The sequence below is a fragment of the Canis lupus genome, chromosome 3 (genome assembly GCF_048164855.1).
Source record: "Canis lupus baileyi chromosome 3, mCanLup2.hap1, whole genome shotgun sequence".
Lineage (NCBI taxonomy): Eukaryota > Metazoa > Chordata > Mammalia > Carnivora > Canidae > Canis > Canis lupus.
This window is the reverse complement of record NC_132840.1, coordinates 78,238,812-78,261,582: the sequence shown is the minus strand read 5'-3', so window position 1 is coordinate 78,261,582 and position 22,771 is coordinate 78,238,812. Positions and strand designations below refer to the sequence as shown.

The window sequence follows — 22,771 nt, the reverse complement described above, 5'->3', positions numbered from 1 at the left end:
CTGTGACCCTGGGTAAATCCATTGACTTCCATCTCAGACTTAGCTTCTTCATCCAAAAAAAGCCAATAGTAGCTCTTTCCTCTCATACACTGTTGAAAAATGATGTAATGAAATAAATCCATGGTGGGATGCCTGGGTGGCTCAGTGGTTGAGAGTCTGCCTTTGGCTCAGGACGTGATCCTGGGTCCTGGGAGATGGAGTCCCGCATCGGGGGACTGCGGAACCTGCTTCTTCCTTTGCCTAAGTCTCTGCCTCTCTCCCTCTTTCTGTTTCTCATGAATAAATAAGACCTTTAAAAAAGAGAGAAAGAGAGAGAGAGAGAGAGAGAGAGAGAGAGAAAGAAGGTGCTACTGATGTATCATCAGGAGGCCAGGGGCCTCATCCTCCCTGGAATTCAGCACAAACTCTGCAGAGGCCACCGAGCCTAAGAGATAGAAGACCTGTGATCATAAGGGAGCAAACTAGATGCCTGTAGATGCGAAGGAGGCCCCCAGACTCAACATCTGCCTTTTAACAGCCAAGCTATTTGGCACCTGAATTCCCAAACTGCTTTTCTGTAAATGAATTTAGGAAATTGAGGTAAAAGGGAGTATCTTTTTCTGAATTAAACTCTTCCCTTAGAGATATGGAAAACTGACATTAGCTTCTATTTTTGAAAGGAAAAGAGGTTTTCTGAGTCCTGTGCAGTATCAAAAGCACTTTCCAAAGAGCACCCTGGAGGAATGGGGGGGAAGAAACAGAAGTTCAGGTACACCTGCAAATCCAACCCATTCCCATTCAATCCAGCCCCACTCGATCACATTCTTTAAAAAGAAGGTTGGTGTCCACACGGTATCTTGTTCACGTCGGGTGCTTAATAACTGCTGTTGACAAGATTGGGAGACAAAGGATAAGCTCTTATTTTATCTGTGAATCCTATTCTTATCCCAATGAAAACAAAAGACTGGGACGCCTGGGTGGCTCAGCAGTTGAATATCTAACTGCTTTTGGCTCAGGTCATGATCTCGGGGTCCTGGGATCGAGTCCCCCATCAGGCTCCCTGCAGGAAGCCTGCCTCTCCTTCTGCCTCTCTCTCTCTCTCTCTCTCTCTCATGAATAAATGAATAAAATCTTTTAAAAAGACTTTATTACATAGTAGGTAGTTTCAAACATTTTAACTAAATCTGAATTTCTTGAATGATTGACAAAAGTGAACCTGATTATATTACTGTTATCATCCAAAACACAGTTGCTTTGGGCAGCCTGGGTGGCTCAGTGGTTTAAAGCCTGCCTCCAGCCCAGGGTGTGATCCTAGAGACCCAGGATCGAGTCCTACGTCAGGCTCCCTGCATGGAGCCTGCTTCTCCCTTTGCCTGTGTCTCTGTCTCTCTCTCTGTGTTTGTCTCTCATGAATAATAAAAACAAACGAACAAAAAAACACAGTTGCTTTTATGAAGTATAAACATCTAGGAGATTCCTGAAGTGTTTGGTAGGTCAAAGAAGGAAAAGGAATGAGAGATCTAACATTTACTGAGAATCTACCATGGGCTAGGCCTGTATTTATTTACTTATAAAACTTCTACTTAATCCAATGAGAAAACTAAGCATGGAAGCCAAGCCTTACCCAAGGTCAAACAGGCATTTCTAAAATCTGTTTTCACCATACCATGCTGTTTCCATAAATAAACACCTATGGAGTAACAGGTGCTTCCAAAGTTACTGCATTTAACCATAACCAGTTACCATCATAATGCTGCATTTAACCCTTGAAACGACACTGCAAGGAGGTAAGTCCCACTGTTTCTACTCAGGCCAGTGACCAATTTATTGTCCCTCAGGTCCAAATCCACCCTCTTTGCCCTGCCTCACGATGCTGGAGCTGTACCCTGTGAACTTCCACCAGCCAGCTAATAAGCCTCACCAGCTCCCCAATGAGAATCTCCAGTTTACCCACCTCTAGCCTGCAGCACCGCAACCTTCTGGGCCACACACTGGGCCACACGCTGGGCCACCACCAGATCCTCTCCAATGAATGGCCTTGCATGGCCCTGCTAAGTCTATTCCTTCACTGGATGCTCTACCTCAACCCTAAAAGCGGTGGCCCCTCCTTATATCTATCATTCCTGCATTCTTCGGAGCTCTCTGTTACTTGTTAATGATTCTTAATAATTAAATCATCCCTGTTCAACTCACAGATGTGCTACCTCTCTCCTGACTGATTCTATGAGACTTTATGGATTGAGCATGTATTCCTTCATGTGATCCTCACATCAACCCTACTTTACAGATGAGGAAAGGGAGATGCCTCAGAGCTTAAACAATTTCCTCAGGTCATGCAGACAAGAGACGGAGGAGCCAGGCTTCATCTCCCAGAACTCTGACACCAAGACCATTCTCCGCCACCCTGAAATGCTGCCTCCATCAACCGGTTGCAGCCAAAGAGTGACAAGAGGGCCAAGGACGTGGGGTGGGGGGGGGCATAAAAACCCAAGAGTCATCCATGACGTTTGCAAGAAAAAAAAAAAAAAAAGGAAGTTTTAAACTGTTCGCCAGAGAGATCAACATATACCCAAAGAAATCAAAATACAAGGAGGGGCCATCATTAAAGGTCAAGTCAGTCTCTGTAGTGCACAGGAGTGGGGGTACCCTGGTCATCAGGTGCTCCAGAGACGCCATCACTGAACAACTCTTTCCAGATTTAATGCTCAGGATGTTGCCCATGTTTCATGAACCCATCATGCGAGAGAAGTGATAATCCGCACACTTCCACCCTGCCCTGAGTTCCCCCAACCCAGACTCTAATCCACGGATGTCTGAGAGGGAATATGAATTGCCTCTGACCCAGCTGCAACCCAAGACATGTCATGAATACTGCATCTCTCACATGAGGAGCCGTGATGTCTACGTAATTAAACCCTGAAGCGAGACCTAGGGAGAAAGCAGTGAGGGCACACCTGGCTCTCACACCGCCCTCACTCTGTGGTGAGCCTGTGCCAGAGCCCACTCCTTTGCAGCTATAAAAGCCTTCCCTAGAGCCAAACAGGCTCTAGGCATGAGGCTACAAAGACCCAGCCCCTAGCCCACTGGGAATAACACCTGCCAAGCTTAGGGCTCCCTCTACATATTAGGCAAAGCCTTTCAGCATGCATGCCAACTCCTTTCTCGCAATTTCCTTGTAATCCTACGTGAACAGAATAGTTACTTCTGAGTATCATCTTTTTGTTTGCTAAATGTTCCCAACCATCCATTCTAGATTTTCAACCAGATCAACTGTAAAGCCACTCACTGGTCTATGCTGGTGGTCCCCAAACTTTGCTGCATTTTAGAATCATCCAGAAGCTTTTCTACAATCCCAGTGCCCAGTTACACCCCCTACCAATTAAATCAGAATGTCTGAGGGTGACAGTCAAACATCGGTGGCTTTTAAAGATCTCCAGGTGACTGCAATGTGCAGCAAAAGTTTACACACCACTGGTCTCTATGATTGTAACCTTAATTCTCTAGTAATGTAATACAGAAATTACTTCTGAAAATATAGTCTAATAATCTGTATTTCCTAGAAGTCAATTTTTAAAATCTAAGACATTTTTTTCATCCCTTTTAATGATCTCTCAATTAATAATCGGAACCAATATTCATTGAAAACTATGCGCAAGGTCTTGTTCTATGCACTTTATGATGGTTACATTGGGTTATATCGCAGTTAATCTTATTATTCCAATTTCACAAAAGAGAAATTGAGCCAAAAAGATTATAGGCACATCTGCAAGTTTATTTAGTATACCCAAGAAGTCACTTGTCATGGACTAGAGACTTGAGCAAATTTAAGGAAGTCACATTCTCCTGTGTTTTTTCTCCAATCTTTGGGTTTTAATTCCACCCAATTACATCTGCTCTATCCTTCTGGTTTTGAAAACTGCTCTTTTAAAAGAGGGGACAAGTTTAGGTAAGTTTGGTAATAATCTTCAATGCAATGAAAACCTCTCCTCCTAGATCTGCAGAACTCAAGCAGGTGCACAGCAAGAATCTGTGTTCTGCCGCAGAGAGAGAGCACAAATCCCCACATGTGATCAGAACATTACATCTTGTATGTGGAAAGCTCTAAGTAAGGAACTGGAGTTGATTCCAGAGGAGGAAGAAATGGGATGGGGGAAAATGAGGATAAATCAATCAATGATCATGGGCACCTGGATGGCTCAATGGTTGAGAGTCTGTCTGCCAGCTCAGGTCGTGATCCCAGGGTCCTGGGGATCAAGTCCCTCCCAGAAGGGAGCCTGCTTCTCCCTCTGCCTATGTCCCTGGCTTGCTCTGTCTCTCATGAATAAGTAAATAAAATCTTTTTTTAAAAAATATCAATCTATGAGCACAACTCTATGGGAAGCAGGTGGTAGCAGGAATCTACATGGAGCCCAGAGGGCACAGAGAAACGAAAGTAGAAAAAAAAAGACAGTAACAGGTGGGATTGGCCACTCCAGGGCCAAACTGAGACTGTCACTTAACAGAAAAAGGCAAGCTGTCCTCTTTCCAGGCAATTCTAACTGCCCAAGCAAGAAAACACTGAACCAAGGGACTCCCAGGAGGGCAGCTACAAGTAGAGCTGGAGACCTCTAAAACACGGGCACGGAACAGATTTAATTACTGAATTATGTAAATTAGTTTAATTTAGCCCACAATCCCAGGTTAACATGGAAGAGGATTAAATAATAACACAAACCACTTAGTCAAGTGTTCCTTCTACCACCCAGAGTCACAAGTTCTGGACAGCCACCAGCTACCCACAGACCCTCCACACATGACTGTCTCTGTCAAAGGCAGAGAACACCTGTTTTATAAAAGGGTGATTGTTAGGAAGAGAAGACATAAGGTCATGTGCAAGTCCAAGGGTCCTAGACCATCATCATGTCATGGTTAGCTAGCTGGTATGCTGCTCCCTTCCAGAACCAGGCACTCACTTCTCTAACCCTCTGAACTAAGAGCTGCTGGTGGGTCATGACCAAGCTCCTCCTTGGGAAGGTCCTTGACCAGAGAACAGCCTCACTGAAGGATAATGTCCCCTCTGTGAAGACAGGCTGCACCTAATGGACAGTCCATCATGAGAGGACACGAAAACCTGCCCCTTTGCCTCAATTTGGGATAATGGCAAGGCCATCCCAGAACAGAGCTTTCCATGGAACTGGCCAAAGCCTCCTATAAGCTCATCAAAGTTTAAATCCTTCCTCTGCCCAATCCTGATTCCCTTGCTCACTTACAGGTCTGTTCCCAAGAGCACTTTCCGATAAAGCTCCTGCAAGGCAAATCTGTCTCTGTGTCTTTTCCGGGGCCTCTTTCCACCTGAGACATAAACTAATTTCCACAAAGGAATGTGTGTGAATTGGGAGGCACTGAGGGATATGTTGCTGAAGCATAAGGAAGAGGACAAATCTCAGACCGAAGAATCCACAAAAAGTCTGGGATTTCTAGAGAGCTCTAGACCCCTGGCCCAGACAGATAACCAAGCTAGACCTTCTACCTCTGTCTGCTATGGGATATTAGCAGAGACTAAGCCCCTCTCCAAATCACATCTCCGAAGAGGTAACTGACCTCTCCTTAATCCTGGATTAAGGTTTTAAAGAGGGAAGCCTGCTTGCCCGTGCCCCAGTTAAGATGTTGACATGTACTTAAGAAGAGATCTTGAGTCCCTCTTGCAACAAGCAGGAGGCTTGGGCCACATGACCATCCCCTTCACCCCCTGCCCATTCTTCCTTTAGCTTAGAGGACCAGGCAGCTTTGGTAGCTAATGGAGCACACGTCACGAAAATTCCATTGCAAGGTCCCTGTGCAACACTGGATGCTGGTGAGAAGAACGGAAGAGTGCTACGACGTGGAGGAAGAGGTAGGGGGACCATGATGAGTTAGGAAGAAATCCTAGTCAAAGCAATGACTGTCCCCAGCCAGGGGTCTTTGGGGCATGCTGGAGAGGCTGCTGTTGTCTCCTACCCACTCCCACATGTCCATATGTCTCAGAAGTTCGGCTGGCCAATGGGGCCAGGCAAGACAGAAAACCCAGATGAAAGCAAAGCACCTGAGCTCATTCCTCAAGCATTCTGACCCAGCTCCTCCTCAAATTAACTCTAACTAACTAAGGGCGGGGGGGGGGGGGGGGGGGGGGGGGGGGGGGGGGGAGTAACTAAAAGGGCTCTTACAGAGGCACTGAGGTAACTAAAGGGCTCTTACAGAGGCACTGAGAGAACTACCACGATCTCTCTTTCCACAGGGTGGCACAGAAGTATGGACTCCTAGAAGTGCTGTCTAGTGCCTGGCTTTCCACAGACGGACCCAAGCTGCTTTGCGAGGCTGCCAAAAGCTGTTTGGCCTTCCCACTGACGCAGATTATCTGTACCTATGGACATCTTTTCTCAATATCCGTCTTCCCCTTACATGTCCAGCTGGGGCAGTTAGCCCACTCGGTCACCCTCTCCAAAAGGTCTCACTGGGCTGCTAATGCTGCTGCTCCCAAGATGGGCATCCTCAAAGGCAGGGACCCAATATACACTTGGCTCTAGATGAGGACAATGCAGGCTCACGGAGAGTGACCAACATGCTGTAATCCAAACTCACCTTAAAAGAGCGTCCACCTTCACAAGGTATAGGCATCTAGATGAACTAATGTGTGACCTTGGATGAGTCCCACTCTTTCTCTGGGCCTCCTTTCCCTGTTTTAAGAAGGGGTTGGTCTAGATCACCCCCCCACCCAGTTATTTCCTGCTGTGAAGTCCATGATCACTCTTCACCACACACATCTCCAAGTGCTAATAAGCAGCAAAAAGATGAGCTCTCTGAACTCCGAGAGAGACAAGAAAAGGCAGTACTGCTGACCACAGCAGACAGGGCCAGCGACCCAGGCCAGGAGCTCCTGGGTTCCGGTCTCTTTCTACCTTCTCTCTTCTAACCACATTGTTGCCTTGAACTAACTGACTCTCCTTTTCCTACCTCTGCATCTCCAGAGCTAAAAAGCCATCAGAGTGGCTGTGCTGGGCAGCTGCAAGGTACTTCTCTTTCTAAATTCTAAGCCAGTCCTCATTAAAGGGTTATGGTACTCCCCAACTCTTCTAGTCAAAACCTAATTGGGGCTGGAAGGGGACAGGGAGGGGCAGGAGAGCAGAGGAAGATTAAGTAGCAGACTGGCAAGCGGAGGACACTTACTCACCACATAGGTATGTGAGGACATCCTGGCAGCACCGAACCCTCCAATCAAATCAAATCTAACCAAAATCAAATTCCCTTCTCACAGTCTACACACTGTTGATCACTCAGCCATGTGCCCCAAACCCTGGAGCCTAACACAAGAGGGACTGAAGAATAAGTCCTTGACCTTCTGGCAAGGACCTTTCCTCTACAAAGCTCAAAGGAGTGTGAAAGTCTATTATCAGTAGGCGAAGACTGAAGCTTAGCATGGACCAAAAGTATAATGTGGCTGTAAGAATAATTAAAATAATGTGGGCCTTTCAACAGAAGCAAGTGAAAGAGGTAATAAACTTGCTGCAGTTAATACTGGTAAGAACATACTCAAATAGTACCACACTTTACAAGGTCTACTGCACAGAGAAGATAAATATGAGAGTGTGGGTCTGGAAACCCTGCCGTATACAAAACTGTAAAGTAATTAGATGTTTAGGCTGAGGGATAGATTCCTTAGAGAAAGCAGGGTCTCAAATATTTGAGAAGAGGAAGAAAAGAAAGCAAGCCGAAGGAGGGGGGGGGCACCTGGGTGGCTTGGTCGGTTGGTTAAGCATCTGCCTTCAGCTCAGGCCATGATTTCATGGGTCCTGAGATCAAGCCCCACATTGGGCTCCCTGCTCCCATAGGAGCAGTCTGCTTCTCCCTCTCCCTGACAACCCCCCGCCCCCACACGTGCTATTGCTCTTACTCTCAAATGAATAAATAAAAAGACTTAAAAAAAAAAAAAAAGGGCAGCCAAAGGAGGAAAGAAGCTTATTTCTCGTTTCTCCAAGGGGAAGTTATCAGATGGCATAATTGGGTTTGAAATATGAAGGAATACCCTAAGAGTTTTGGCAAGAAACATATGAGGCTGGATAATGGAGGGTAAGCTCCTAAACAAGAGGCTGGCTTCACATCCCCATCACCAGGAGGCTCCAGGTGACCTTGCAAAACCTTCCAACTCGAGACAACATCTGTGGTGGAGAAGCACCCAACAGTAGATGACACTCAGTGAGGCTCTAGTAAATGAACAAGTGCAGGGCCTTCTGATTTTTGTACCGAAAGCCACTAGGGATGTACATCTGTTTCTATTCGGTACCGTCTTCTTCCCCAAATTGAGAGGTGAGGTCTTCCCTCTACTGTTAGGGGACAGAAATACATCCACAGACTCCACCCATCTTCAAAGTAGAAACGCCTTTTGACCTTAGCCCAAATTCCTACCCGCAGCAGTGATCTCCTCTGCAGCTTCTCCAAAGAGAAGAAAAAGAAACCAATCGAACTTTTCCATTAGCCTCCAAAATGATGAATCAATATTCTTAAGTAATAGGGCAGATAGCCAAATCCTTCTCCCAAGGGAGGTTGACAAAATTAGACTCTCAATCCACGGAGGTCCTGTTCCTGCGTATCACACCGTGGGTCTCTGAGCCACCTAAGGTATCAAAAGCCCCACCAAGAACAGAAATAGTGCTGTGAAGCTTCCTGGAAATCTTGTAAAATATGCTCAAGTGGGAGTGAGTGGATGCTAGGAAAAGTCTGCCCACTGCTGCGTTCCCTGTATGCTGACATTTGTAAATCAAGATGGAAAATATCCATGAGACATGCCCTGGAGGACTGGCTTGTTTCCTTCTAAATAATCTAGCATTTGACTCACCAAAAACCCTTGTATCAGGATCTATAAAATACCACTACCTGGGTGTATAGAGGCATCGGAACCCTCTATTCACCCCCATGGCCTTTTGTCTGAGGATTTTACAGCACACCCTGGGGGCAGGTAGAAGAAGAGTTGAGTCCTCCCAGGTTGGGTGTCTCTCTCCCAACCTCCTCAACCTCATGCCATGTCCGAAAGCAGCTGGATCAATCTGACTCCTGAATGCAAAGAGAAATGACAGAGCACGGGAAGAAAAAGCAGCCATGGAGATGGATACTAGACGTGGAAAACTTGAGTCCAACAGGATCATTTTCAGAAAAGTGGTGGTTGAGCAAAACCAAAAAGTTATAATAAAAACTTGTTTGCATGCTAAACCCCAGTGCCCATTTTGGCTCACTGGTACTCCTGAGGGTAACGCCTCCCACGTAGCCTTGGTCACACACCACCACCCCCTCCCCACCCCCGCCGAGCCACACGGGCCCTTCTGTCCGTTCTTCTTCCTTGAGGTCAGAAAGGCTGTACAGAAGGTTCGATTTAACTCAGGGGATTGAGTTGGGTGTGCACAGTAATTAGAATACCTTGTATTTATGTCTGGCTATTTCTGGCCTGCAGCTTGTTTTCCCTTCCGATTCCCTCTGAAGAGGTCAGCCAGCCTTATAGATGTGGCTTCTGGCCTTCTTAGGACAGCATTCCACTGCGCATCAACATCACCTCGCCTAGAGGTGGAAGCCAGGCAGGGATTTTTCTCCTCACTCCATAGGCCAAGAGCCGGGCAGGGCAAATGGCAGGGCCGCCCTCAGAGCAAGTCAAGCAGATGCACCTGAGAATTGCCAGTCATTTGCTGAAGCACACGAGGCCAGCTTAGCAAGGGCACCTTGCCACTAAAAGACTATTCGCATCACGATTGCCAACCTGGATGACCAGTTTTACAACAACAATAACAACAAAAAGAGGGGGTATCTGGATGGCACAGTCGGTTAAGCATCAGACTCTTGATTTTGGCTTAGGTCATGATCTCAGGGTTGTGAGATCAAGCCCCTCGTCGGACTTCACATCAGCACAGACTCTATGTAAGATTCTCTTTCCCTCTCCCTCTGCCCTTCCTCCCACACACACTCTCTCTCTCTCCTTCTTTCTCTCAAATAAATAAATCTTTAAAAAAAATAAGAAGATTTCACAAACACGGATATAGTGCTACTGACGTGCTAATTCTCTTGGAAGAGCTTTATAAACATCAACTCTGTTCATCCTTGTAACCATCCTATAGAGCAGGTGCTAAGTTATCCCTATTTTACAGGTAAGAAAACTGAGGCACCGAGAGGTTGACACGCTTACCCAAGATCATAGAGACAGTAGCTGGTGGGGCCAGGATTCAAACCCAGGGGCCTGGCTCCAGGATATCTGCTCCTAACCACAAAGGAGAGGCTCCCTTGCTCAAATTCATGAGCCCCGTGCATGCAGTGTGATTCAGTTTGTCCCCACATGATCCTGATGGCCAGTCAGGTTTGGCGATTATTACGTTAGTGGCTCTCAGACAACCGTGTCCCTGTTGATATCCAGTCCTAGACCCCAAAAGTTCTGGAACTGGAACCCAGAATGTGTAGTTTCAACAAGCACCTAAAATGGTTCTAGTGCAGGTGGCTCACAAAAGGCACTAGGAGAAAAGCAGTCCTATCACCTCACCCCACTCACCTGGGACAAGTAAACAACTCCCTGGGGCACCTCGCTGGGCGGCATAGACCATTCATCCCCGGCTGGATGGCTGCCCTGGGGGAGGGGGAGGGCTGTTCGGTCCTTCTGACAGTGGAGAGGGCAGGAGGGTGGGGACCAAAGACAGCCCACCGTCCCCCCACATTTGACAGGCTACCCATCGGAGGGGGACACACGGTTGGTAACGGGAAAAGGAAAAAAAAAAAAAAAAAAGACTGGGCGGTCTGGGCCCCCATCTCCCGTTGCCAGAACAATGGCCTCTTCAAATCCCTGGCATCTGAACTGGCAGGCGGCCACCAGGAAAGAAAAGAGCTCGCTGTCCCTTTAAGGACGCCCTCTCTCCACAAAGGTCAGAAATGCCAGCTCAGCCTGCCCAGCGGCTGCCGTTGGGCCACTTTGGTGCCCCAGGGCCCAGGGCCACGCTCCCCCTTCCAGCCGGTTCTCTGGGCACCTGCTGTCTTTGGAAAAAGGCAGAGCACCTGGGCCACAGCTGCTGCTCCCAACCAGGCTCTGCGATCCATCGGGCAGGAGCTGCTGCTTGGAAGAAACCCAAGACCTCGTGTTCCTTCTCCAAATCATTCCCCCGGGAGAGTTGGTCCCAAGAAAGTGGGGCTTGGGACCCAAGGTCGGAGCCAGGAACTGCAGGAGGAGGGATGGGGTCAAAAAGAAAACTGACCGAGGAATGGACGCTCCAAGAGCAACATGGTATTTCATCCAGAAGGGCAAAAGGCTGACGGATGAACGATCCAGAAATCACAAAGAGATGGGGGTAGGGGGTGGAGGGTGGGGGGACCGGGGAGAGGCCGGGCAGGAAAGCAGGGCAGGGGTAGGGCGAGGGCCTTCCTCCTACAGATGGGGTTCGAGTGCCGCCACGTTATGTAACCCGGGCGCCTTCCCTAATTTCCCTGTTTCTCTGAAATTTGGCATATACTGAACAGTACAGAAATATTAGAAACTAATAGTGTTTGTTATTAGGGTACTTGGCCACCCCGTGTGGGTCTCACAGGCAGCTCAGGGAGTCACAGCACGTGCTCAAGAAGCCTCAATCCTAGACCACACCACCGGTTCTACGAAGTCATCTTGCAAACATATGCGGTGAGGAAGAGAGGCACTCGCTCAGCGAACTGCATGTGTTAGGACAAATCATGATTCTCCCGGAAAAACAACTCAATCTATTCATGATATAAAGCAGGGGTCGGCAAACTTTTTCTGTAAAGAGCCAGAGAGCAAATATATTATTAGGCTTTGCAGACCGTAGAGTCTGCACTAAGTACTGAACTCATTTCTATAGGATTAAAGCAGCCGTGGACATTAAAGGAAAGAAGGTGGCTGTGTCCCAATAAAACTATTTACAGGGGTGCCTGGGTGGCTCGGTCGGCTAAGCATCCAACGATTGGTTTTGGTTCAGGTCATGATCTCGGGGTCGTGAGATCAAGCTCCAGGTTGGACTCTACGCAAAGCCTCGGCTCTGCTTGTGCCTCTCCCTTTGCTCCTCCCCCTGCTCACGCCCTTTCTCTCAAATAAGTGAATAAAATCTTTTAAAAAATAACTTTATTTATAAAAAGAAGCAGCAGGCTGATGGATAGCATTAGTGGAGGAAATGGTGCAATCCTTGTGGGAGACTGGAATAAAGGATATGGAGGCAGAAACCTATTTCTTGCTCTTCTGCCCTGGGACTGTGAGTATTGTACCCATTTCTTTGATTTCCAGGAAAGGTTTCTGGCTCACACCAGGCCACTGCAATGACCCCTGCTGCTTTCTTCAGCATCCTTGTCCAGAGTTTGCTCGGCATCTCTCTGCCCTTCTAAGCCTTCTATTTCTTGTTCTTCTGCACCTCTCTCCCTTGAGATTGGAAGCTCAGAAGGGGCAGGATCTCATTCCTCAGCAAAACCAGTGAGGTACTGACCGAGTGGCCACCCCTCACAGTGTCCTTCTCAGAGTCCCTCACGGCAAAAATGTTCACCACCACCCCCCAACCCAGCTTCCCAGGCCGCAGCGACTCAGTCCTTGAAATCTGTCCATCCCCCTATGCATCTCAGGGAAGCAATGCATATTTTTCACTGCTTCACTGATTCATTTAAATGGGAGAGTGCCTACTGCGTGTGGGTAAACCTTAGAAAACACCAGCTTCACCTCCGCCTGAGTGGTGCTGGAGAGAGTCTGACTCTGCTCTCAGAAGGCCACCCTCGTGTTCGCTTTCCTGCTCCCTGCTGTCTTTCTACCTCAGAGCCCGAGCACTTCAAAAATAACTTTCTCAACTGTACTAACAACTTTTACCATGACAATTTCTAACTGGCACTAAAAGCAGGGAGGATAAGAAAAGCTGAGAATGAGGAAACAGACCAAAAGCAAAGGAGGTGGAAAGAAAAGCACAAAAAAAAAAAAAAAAAAATCACTATTTCAAATTTTTAAAAAATGCTGCTTGCTTCCATCATTTTTTTTAAGATTTTATTTATTTATTTGACAGAGAGAGAGAGAGAGAGAAAAAAAATTAGCAGATAGAGATAAAGAAGCAGGCTCCCCATTGAGCAGGGAGCAGGACTCGATCCTAGGACTCTGAGATCATGACCTGAGCCAAAGGCAGACACTTAACCAACTGAACCATCCAGTGCCCCTGCTTCCATCATTCTATCTGCATTGAACGACCCCCTTTCACAAATCCCTCCTAATATGGTCCTAACCTTCCTTCAAAGCTCTGCTCCCAAAGCACCTTCCCCAAGGAGACTTCCCTGATAAACTCCCCCAAATCTACAGCATCCCCTGGAATTCTCTAACATTGGTTCACTCTTATGTACCTAATGCCTGGTGTTGGACAGCCTGTGGCCTCTGTCCTAACCGTTATAATGCCACCTGCTCAAAACCCACGTGACAACTTTTCCTTCCCCCACATTTACCATAGCACACCGTACTTGGCCAGCGCTCTCCCGACATGGGTGCTCGGCCAAGGCTCTCCTTTGATGGAAGCACTGCTGCTATCTCACGATATCCTCAATGACCTGTTAACACTGTTCACACCACCATTCATTCAGTCATTCACTCATTCATTCATTCATTCTTTCATTCAACAAAACACACGTGGAGTGTTCATATGCTCAGCAGCATGCCGGAGACTGCCATATATCTCATATGCAAATTCATTTAATCCTCAGATCAGCCTCCTATTAACATGTAACTGGCACACAACAACAGAGGTGATTTCAGGAGGGATTATGGCAAATGTGCATGACTGCTGGCAAGTGGCCGACTCTCACACTCTAGAAGAGAAGGACTCATCTACCTGGTGCTCTGATGCCAGGAGAATGGACAGGACCTACCACATTCCCTTCTAGGCCTATGACTTGTAATTTAGTCATCTGGATTTTATAAAAATAGATACAATTTTGTATCAAAACGGACCAATGCATTAAATTTAAAAAATCCAAATCCCAGAAGGCCTTGAAGAAAGCAGAGGTGAATGTGTATAGGATTATGGTTGGGAGGGACTTTCTATGAATGAATGCCAAACACAGAAACCATGGAGGACAAGAGTGATTAACTGGATCACATTCAAACACACACACACTTCTATGTGCTGAAAACAGCCTGAAGTTAAAAGGCCCACGAATCCTGTGAAAACACTTCTAACATGCATGACTAAGGGTTAATAACCTTATTATCCTGAACAATGAACAACAAACACCTCAACAGGAAGGCGGGCAGAGAACAAAAAAGGCATTTCACAGGAGAAATACAAATGGGTAATAAGGAAATTAAAAGCATGTCACCAACGATCAAAGAGATGCAAATGAACGCGAAGCAGAGATACCACTTGTGGAGTATCAGATTGGCAAAGGCTAAAGAGAATGGTAATGCCAAGGCAGGCAAGGACAAGGAAAAGAAAAACCGCTTCTAACCCGCTGGTGGGTGTGTAAATGGCAACAACCTTTCCAAAGGGCAACTTGGCACTCTGCGTTAAAAGCCGTTGACCTAGAAATCTGGCTTCTAAGGATTTATCTGAAGAATGTTATTAGTACAGTATTATTTTCAATCTTGAAGAATCAGAAATAATCTAAGTGTCAAACATGAGGAGAACGGACAAATACTTAACATCTTTGCAATACCTACCCCTCCAACCTAATTACAGAAATCAGGTATGTAGTATAATGGAGAGAACAGGTGCTGTTAATTAAAGGATTTCAGAACAATGTACAGAATGAGTTAGTTTCATCTTTATCTTTCTATGTAGAGTATACACAGAAAAAAAAAAAAAAACAGGTCAGAGAATATAAACCAAAATGTTAGTAGTGATGATCACTGAGGGCTGGTATTATGACTTTTTTGACTTTATATTTTCTGTTTTCTCTATAATATCCAGAGACAGAGACAAGGGGTGCTGCAGAACAAAACAAAAAACAAAAACAAAAACCCCAAAAAACAAAAACAAAAAACCCAAAAACAAATATTCAAGTTAAAACTGCGATAATTATTTTCCTGAAAAACAATTTAAGATTTTATCTATTCATTCATAAGACACAGAGAGGAAGAGGGGGCAGAGGGAGAGGGAGAAGCAGGCGCCTCGCTGAGCAGGAACATGGGGCTTGATCTCAGGGCACCGGGATCGTGACTTGAGCCAAAGGCAGAGGTTTAACCAACTGAGCCACCCAGGCAACCCTGTTCTTCATTTTTTTTTTTTTTTTGTGGAAAAAATACTTTAATTCTGATTTTTCAGAACAGAAGAAGTCTGTAAAAGGACTCTGAAAGGCAAAAAAGGACTATACAAATCCAAGAGGGCAATTATCCAGCAAATATTTTTTGAGCATCAACTATGTGTTAATCCTTGTAGAAAGTACCAGAAAATAAAAATTGGAATGACTCAATTCTCAGAAAAGGTCTAAGATGTTATAAAAGATAGAATGACATTTAATCCAAGGCCAAAATTATGAGGATGCAGGCAAAGTGCACAGAGAAGGGGAAATGACTAGTTAATTCCTATTTGGGGATGAGATAAATCTGAGATTGGCTTCTCCAACAAGGTGAGAGTAAAGATAATTCTGAAGGATAAATGGATTTCCATACCCACAGATGGGAGAAGCAGAAGCCAAGGGGCAGCATAACCAAAGACTGCAGTGACATGAAAAGGTTTGTGTGTGACATGTTCTACAAAGGGAAAATGTGGGGATGCCTCAGTGGTTCAGCATCTGCCTTTGGCTCAGGGTTAGATCTGGGGTCCCGGGATCGAGTCCCACATCGGCTCCCTGCAGGGAGCCTGCTTCTCCCTCTGCCTATGTCTCTGCCTCTCTGTCTCCCATGACTAACTAAAATCTTAAAAAAAAAAAAAAAAAAAAAAAAAGCCCAAAGGGAAAGTGTGTCAGGATGGCGGGGACAGAAGAGCCTGTGAAAATTTGGAGCAAGGATGAAGCTGGACACTCATGACAGAGCCAGAATGGGAAGGCCTTGAGTGCCATGCCAGGGTGTCACCTGGATTTTTAAAAGTTACTAGAAGCCAAGTTCAGTTTTTGAAGAAGGGCTGGAAATCTAACCTGTAGACAGCTGAATGATCAATGGACTCAAAATGTTCTGAGAAGAGATGAGGTTATTCAGCCATAAAAAGGAATAAAGCACTGATACATACTAGGACTTAAACCAATCTTGAAAACATTATACCAAGGGAAAGAAGCCAGTCACAGAAAGTCCACATAGATCTAGGATTCCTTTCTTGAAGTGCAGAACAGGGGAATCTACAAAGACAGATTAGTAGTTGCCTAGGGCTGAGCTGGGAGGGGCAGGAGTGGGGGGTGTGGGAAGGGGTAGTGGGGGGGGGGGGCTTGGCTAAAATGTACAGATGAGGTTTCTTTCTGAGATAATGAAATTGTTCTAAAATTGACTATGATGGGGCACCTGGGTGGCTCAGTGATTGAGCATCTGCCTTTGGCTCAGGTCGTGATCCCTGGGTCCCGGGCTCGAGTTCCGCATTGGGCTCCCCACTGAGAGCCTGCTTCTCCCTCTGCCTGTGTGTGTCTCTGCCTCTCTCTGTGTGTCTCTCATGAATAAATAAATTAAATCCTTAAAAAAAAATGGACTATGGTGATGGTTGCACATATTGTGAAGATACTAAAAACCAACTGAATTGTATACTTTAAATGAGTTAATTGTGTGGTATGTGAATGATATGCTTTATTTTTTTAAAAGATTTTATTTACTTATTTGAGAGAGAGAGAGAGAACAAGTGGGGGAAGGGAGAGGGGGAGAAGCAAACAGATTCTCCACTGAGCAGGAACTCCTCACAAAAGTACAAATTGACTTTCCTTGTTTACATCAAAGAAGGCAAGAACACCTGCTCATGAAATCAGAGGGTTAAAAAAAAAGTCATCTGAACAAGCCAGCGTCAGCAGAGGCTAAATAAATAAATAAATTTTTAAAAGGTACATTTTAGACCAAAAAGATAGCTTTAAAAAAAAATGGTAATAATGTGCAGAGCCAAGCAGGGCAGATCAACTTCCAAAGCTCAAAGGTCAGAGTTCCCAAAATTTGCATCCTCAGGTGTGTGCACCTGAGCCTCAGGAAAACAAAGGGTTTTTGCATGTCTTGTCATAGTGCCCCTGGATATAAACTCTGACCATTCGGCAAGGCATAAAAAGTTGAGGTCGCCGCAGGGAAGCTATTATGAAACAGTAAGGCTCCCAGTCTCGGGAGAATGGGTCCAAAAAAAGATCTTAACTGGAAGATAAATCTATTTGCACTACAGCAGGAGAGAAATGTGAGTCCCTGCGTGGAAGTTTCCTACAATGTGCGGCACTGGTGAGACCCTACAGAGAAGAGAGTCCAGGTCTGGCTCCCCATTCCCCCTACTACTTGAGGCAAGCCCACCCCCACCTCCCATATCCCACCCCCCACCCCAAGGCAAGGACTCGTTCCTCCCCATCTTCGTGTCCCTACCACCAGCCAAGTGGGTGCTCCAGAAATGTTCAAGTAAATAAATGAATAAATGATTAAAAAAAACAAAACAAAACAAAGGACAGAAAGAATCCAGTGGGAACTTGAGAAGAATATGAAAGGGTCCTGCAGTCCATGGGGATCCAGAAGAGAGAAAATCTGCTGCTCTAACTCAACTGTCATCTTAGAGACGAGGGCCCCGGCGCCTGGCTGAAGGTCACTCGGTGAGGGGGAGGACACGTTCCAGCCTCCAGTTAAGTGACCGAGTGACCAGACCTGCAGGGGGCTGAAGACAGTAGACTTCCAGCAACAAGACTAAAATACATGATCTGGGAGTCCAACTGAGTGACGGTGGCCTAAGACGCTCCTTCCTGGTTACTCCGGGAAAGATAACCATCAGAGTTCTCTGTGTCCATCTAGGGCATGAGTTACAATTGTGGATTTTAAGTAGGTAAAGAGCAAGGCTATGACCCTCCTCCCTCTTTGAACAATATCAAACACAAGACAATGAAAATTTTAATAGTAGCGTAACCGGTCTCAGGTGGTTGCACTGTGCAGAGTACTCCCCCAGGGTGTGTTCAGGGGATTCAGCTCGACGACTCCCCCCACTCCTTACAACAGCCCTCAAAGGCAGCTGTGAGGAGCCCCATTTTACTGATAAGAAAATCAAGGCTTGGCGGGGTAGGTAACTCACCCAGAGTCATGGTCTAGAAAGGAGCAGGACCCACAGGCACCTGTCCCTTAGGGTCTCCCACAAGCTCAAGGGGAGGAGGTGCCCCATGTGCTGGACCAGCCATCCATGTCAGTGTTGGAACAAAGGCGCTGCCCCAGAGGCATAACCTACCCCCTCCAGGGGGAGGAGTCCTTGGCCTAGACTCAGGAACCCAGTCGGTGCTCTGTTCCCAAGATTTGCATTTTCTGGGGCCTATCCTCCAAGCCTTTGAATGTTTTCATAAATCTTGTAAAACAAACACACTAAAATGGCTCGCAACTACTTAGGTGCTGTTATAATGCTAAACTGGATGGTGAACAATGTTTAATCCTCTTCTAAGCTATACAGATACATTATACACTTTGTTTTGGATGCGGGATACATTTCACACATTTTTAGGGTTGTTTGTTTGTTTGTTTGTTTTAAATAAACCCTGAGCCAGCCCCAAAGTGAAGCCACCAGACCAGCCAATGACTAGGGTCAGGGCTCTCAGCATGGGGGCGGGGGGGGGGGGGGAGTACACTACAAAACTATTCTCCTATCTGACCACCTGATACAGAGAGCACCACCCCCCAGAAAGCCTGCCCCACCTCCACAGCGGCAAACCCTTCCTGAATTGTTAAGTATAAAGCTCCAAATTTCTACCAAATAAACACTCTTTTTCTCACTAAGTCAAGAACTAGAGTGTAGAGGCTGAGAGCACAGGCTTTAGAGCCATTTTCAGCTCTATCCCAGTTCTGCCACTAACCTGGGGGTCCAGGGCATGTTACCTAAACCTCTTTGAGACTCAGTTTCCTTACCTGTAAGATGGGATAAATACCACGGTTACTGACGAGTTCCGCGAGGGCTACATGAGCTCAGGCAGGCAGACAGGCGGGCAGGCACGTAGTAACGTTGTTATCATTCGCAACTCTACTCTTGCCTGCTCCCAAACTCGGCCCTTAATGCTTCAGTTCTCTGCCCCAGAACATCCTGGCCACCAGGCTGGGAAATGCATCTCCACCCTCTTTGGCCATCCTGAGCCGGAGGGCTTTCCCAGCTGACTGCAGCAAGCCCACGCACCCCTGCCTCACCTGTGCGACTGTCCGGATGTGAAACGTGTCTTCCCATTTGAACTACCCCAGCGTCCTCACACACACCCCAGTTCTGATCAGGCCATGCAGCTCTCTCTGCCTTCCACCAGGGCCTTGCTTTGGTTTCTACAGTCTAGCTTTTGCTTCTCCCCTGCCCCCCCGCCCCCATAAACTCTCTTGAAATCTCGGTGGCCTCCATCCTTCAAGGACCAACCCGCATCCCACCTCCTTCATTCAAGCCTCCAACTGCTCTGCTCTCTTCTTCTCTGTTCTTGCACATCTTTGTAGCTGTAATTCATATTCATCAAATGCCTTTATAAATTACCTTGACAAATCCCTCTAACTTTTCATGGGTGTTCATCTTCTCTCTTCTCATGGGCAAAGACCTATCTTTCAATTGCTTTACAACCACGTGGTTTGAAAGCATGAACTCCGAAGTCAGACTGCCAGCTCAAACACTCTGGGGCTGTGTGACCTTGGTCCTGATTACTTAAGCTCTCTGTGCTTCAGTTTACTAATTGATAAAATCTATACCCTAATAATATAGAGCTCAAAAAACTGCTATGCGTTAATGTACAGAAAATATTTAAAATATATGTAATACAGTAAGCTGTCATGTAAGTATTAGCTACGACTAGGGATCTCCTTATCCTGGGGATCACTATTACAGTGCTTAGAAGGAGATGAAATATCCAGTAAAAAAACATCACTTTGTTGCATTTGAGAGGCATCTTTATCTAAACTAGGGGGAAGGAAACTCTGTCTAGGGCTAGACAATAAATATTTTATCTTTGTGGGCCAGAGGTCTCTGTCACAACTGCTCAGCTCTGACACTGAACCATGACAGCAACCACAGGCAATCCCATACAGAAACAAGTGTGGCCGGGGACCAATAAAACTTTATTTGTGGACACTGAAGCCTTAATTCCGTACAACCTTCACATGTCCTGACCTATTCCTCTTCCTCATGATTTTCCCCGACTGTTTAAAAATGTAAAAACAACACATGAAACATACTTATTAGCTTGGAAAGCTGTATAAAACAAAAACAGGCAGGAAGCTGAACTGGGCCCATGGTGAGCCCGGGTCTAAGGGGACGTGACATCTCTCGTGACATCTCAGATCAAGGTCTTTATCCTCCAGGCAGTAAGAAAACTTATTGAGTTTTAGAAAGGGTGGTGAGCCCGTGGCCATGCTTCCCTAAAGGTAGCAATGGTCACCATGACAGGTACTCAACAAGACTCCAGGTTCTCCTCTCCTCTGCCCTGCAGAAGCCTCCTGTTCCCCAGTCTTCCTGTGGTCAGGCAGGGCCATGTGACTAGTCCTGGCTCCTACTGGCTTCCAAGGAGAAGCACGGAAGGGCCAGGCTCTCCTGCCCTCTGCAGTGACCGTGCAGGAGGCGCCAGGAGACTCTACAGCCTACATCACTGAGCCTCACGGAGGACAGCCTCCCTGGAGTCTTTTCCAGAGCCTGGGAGGGATGTGTAGTGCTCAAGAGCTAACTTACAATGAGTTCAGCTACCAAGTTGGGGGCGGGAGGGCGAGAGCAGTTGCTATCATAGCATAACCTAGCCTCTCCAGTCTAACTCAACGTCTTTCTGCAAATATAAACCAAGGAACAGTGTTAAGGATTAAGTACTCATAAAAACATCTGGCGATAGCTAGTTTACCTATCCTTTCACCTTAAGTCATTTAGGAAACAAACATCCAGCCTTCTGGACAAGGGAATAGAGGCCTTATTCTCCGCATTTTATCATGAGAAGCCTTAAATCATCTCTTCCAGCAATAAAATTCAATGGCAATAAGTCTCAAAATGGCCAGGAGGAAGGGTTTCTAGCCAAGTGCAGTAGTGCCCCTTATTTGCGGGGGAGCCATTCAAAGACCCTCAGTGGACAGCTGAAACCATAGGTAGTACCAAACCCTATCTATATTATCCCTTTTCCTATACATGCACACCTATGATAAAGTTTAATTAATAAATTCGGCACAGTAAGAGATATGTAATATTAAGAAATAGAACAATTATACTGTCAGAAAAGTTGTGTGAATGGGGTCTTTCTCTCTGTGTGTCAAAATGTCCTATTTTACTGTACTCCCCCTTCCCATGATGATGTGAGATGATACAATGTCTATGTGATGAGATGAGGGGAACTGGATGATAGAGGCATCATGGTGTAAGCGTTGGGCTACTGTTGACCCTCTGAGGATACGTCAGAAGGAGGATCACTTGCCTCCAGACCACGGTTGGCCGTGGGTAACTGAAACCTCAGAAAGCAAAACCATGGATCAGGGTGAGGGGACTGCCGTACTGCCGTACTTATAATCTGATTTGTTTTGACGCAATCTCTGCCAGCCATCTCACACTCTAATACAGTAAACTTCTTTCTTCTTAATAACGATGGTGACAAAAACAATAACAAGAAAAATCACAGTTCCTGACGCTTATTTCAAGCCAGGTCCAGCTCCCAAAGCAGAAGCCTGGATATGAGGTAGGAAAAGTCTGTCCTTTAAAAAAAAAAAAAAAAAAATCTGTAAAGCCAGAAGATCTGGTCACTGCCCTGAGCTGTCCTGATCACTCATGGGATTTCAACGCTTAGATGACCAGCACTCGGTGCCCTGGATTCAACAGACCATGGGCAAACTCCAATGCCCATCCCACCAAATAATAAAGTCAGTTTTGCGCTGTTAGCAAGAGGGTGTGCCCGCTGGGGGATGTTTGTAAATGAGCATTTAATACTCTCAAATGAAGGTTTGTTGTTGTATTTTTTTTAGTGTTTCCTGCTGACTAAAAAGTACACCACCAGTCCCCATTACAAGCAGCCACTCTCTAAGGACCTTGGCCTTTTTCTCAACTATTGGTGAAAAGGAAGCTGAGAACCCAATTAATCTGCCCAGCACTGTCATTTAATCCCACTTTCGAAACAGCCACCACTCAAGGCCAACAGAAGTCACCTACCAAGGCCACACAGCAGGTAAGGAGGTGGTTACACGGTTCAGATTCAGGAGCCAGCTCTCCAGACTCTCAAGTTGAGGAACCCCAACCTTCCCTGCAGCTCACCTTCTAGAAGCATGTGAATAAATGGGAAGCCTGGCTCTAAAGGTCATCTCCAGGTCTTCCTCCTCCTCCTCCTCTAGAGAAAATTTCTCATGAAAAAACCTTGAACGATAAATGTACGACCTGATCTTGACACTCCAGAGTCAGAAAAGCCAAGTTTCTGCCAGATGTCTAACTCAAATCCCCTCTTGCAACTTCACCTATTCCTTCTTTCATGGGCTTTAAACTGAAGAAGGAACAGTGTTCCATTTGGTCACAGATTTGAAGGGGGAGGAAAAGCATACGAGACAATTGACCTTTGGTGTCTAATGAAATATGGCTGACCACAAATCTCCACGAAACGTGGAGGAATGCAAACATGAATTTCTGTCCCAGCTACCTGGTGAGGACGTTAAGTGAGCGGGTTCCTTTACACAGCACTCATATTCTTAAATAGACAGTGTGAAAGTAGCACGAATGCTCACTCACCCACTTAAAAACACAAA

The 22,771-nt window shown here is 46.2% G+C and overlaps 1 protein-coding gene across 8 annotated transcripts in view; it reads right to left on the bottom strand.

Moving 5' to 3' along the window:
- Positions 1–22,771, bottom strand: part of GRAMD1B (GRAM domain containing 1B) — a 234,111-nt gene that overhangs the window by 65,278 nt on the left and 146,062 nt on the right. The window contains exon 1 of one of the 8 annotated variants that reach the window (XM_072822430.1): positions 10,160–10,399. The exons of the other annotated variants lie outside the window; for them this stretch is intronic. Coding sequence (XP_072678531.1) covers positions 10,160–10,308 — 149 coding nt within the window. The 5' untranslated portion in view covers positions 10,309–10,399. Of the gene's footprint in view, positions 1–10,159; positions 10,400–22,771 lie in introns of those variants that run through there. 8 annotated transcript variants of the gene reach the window in all.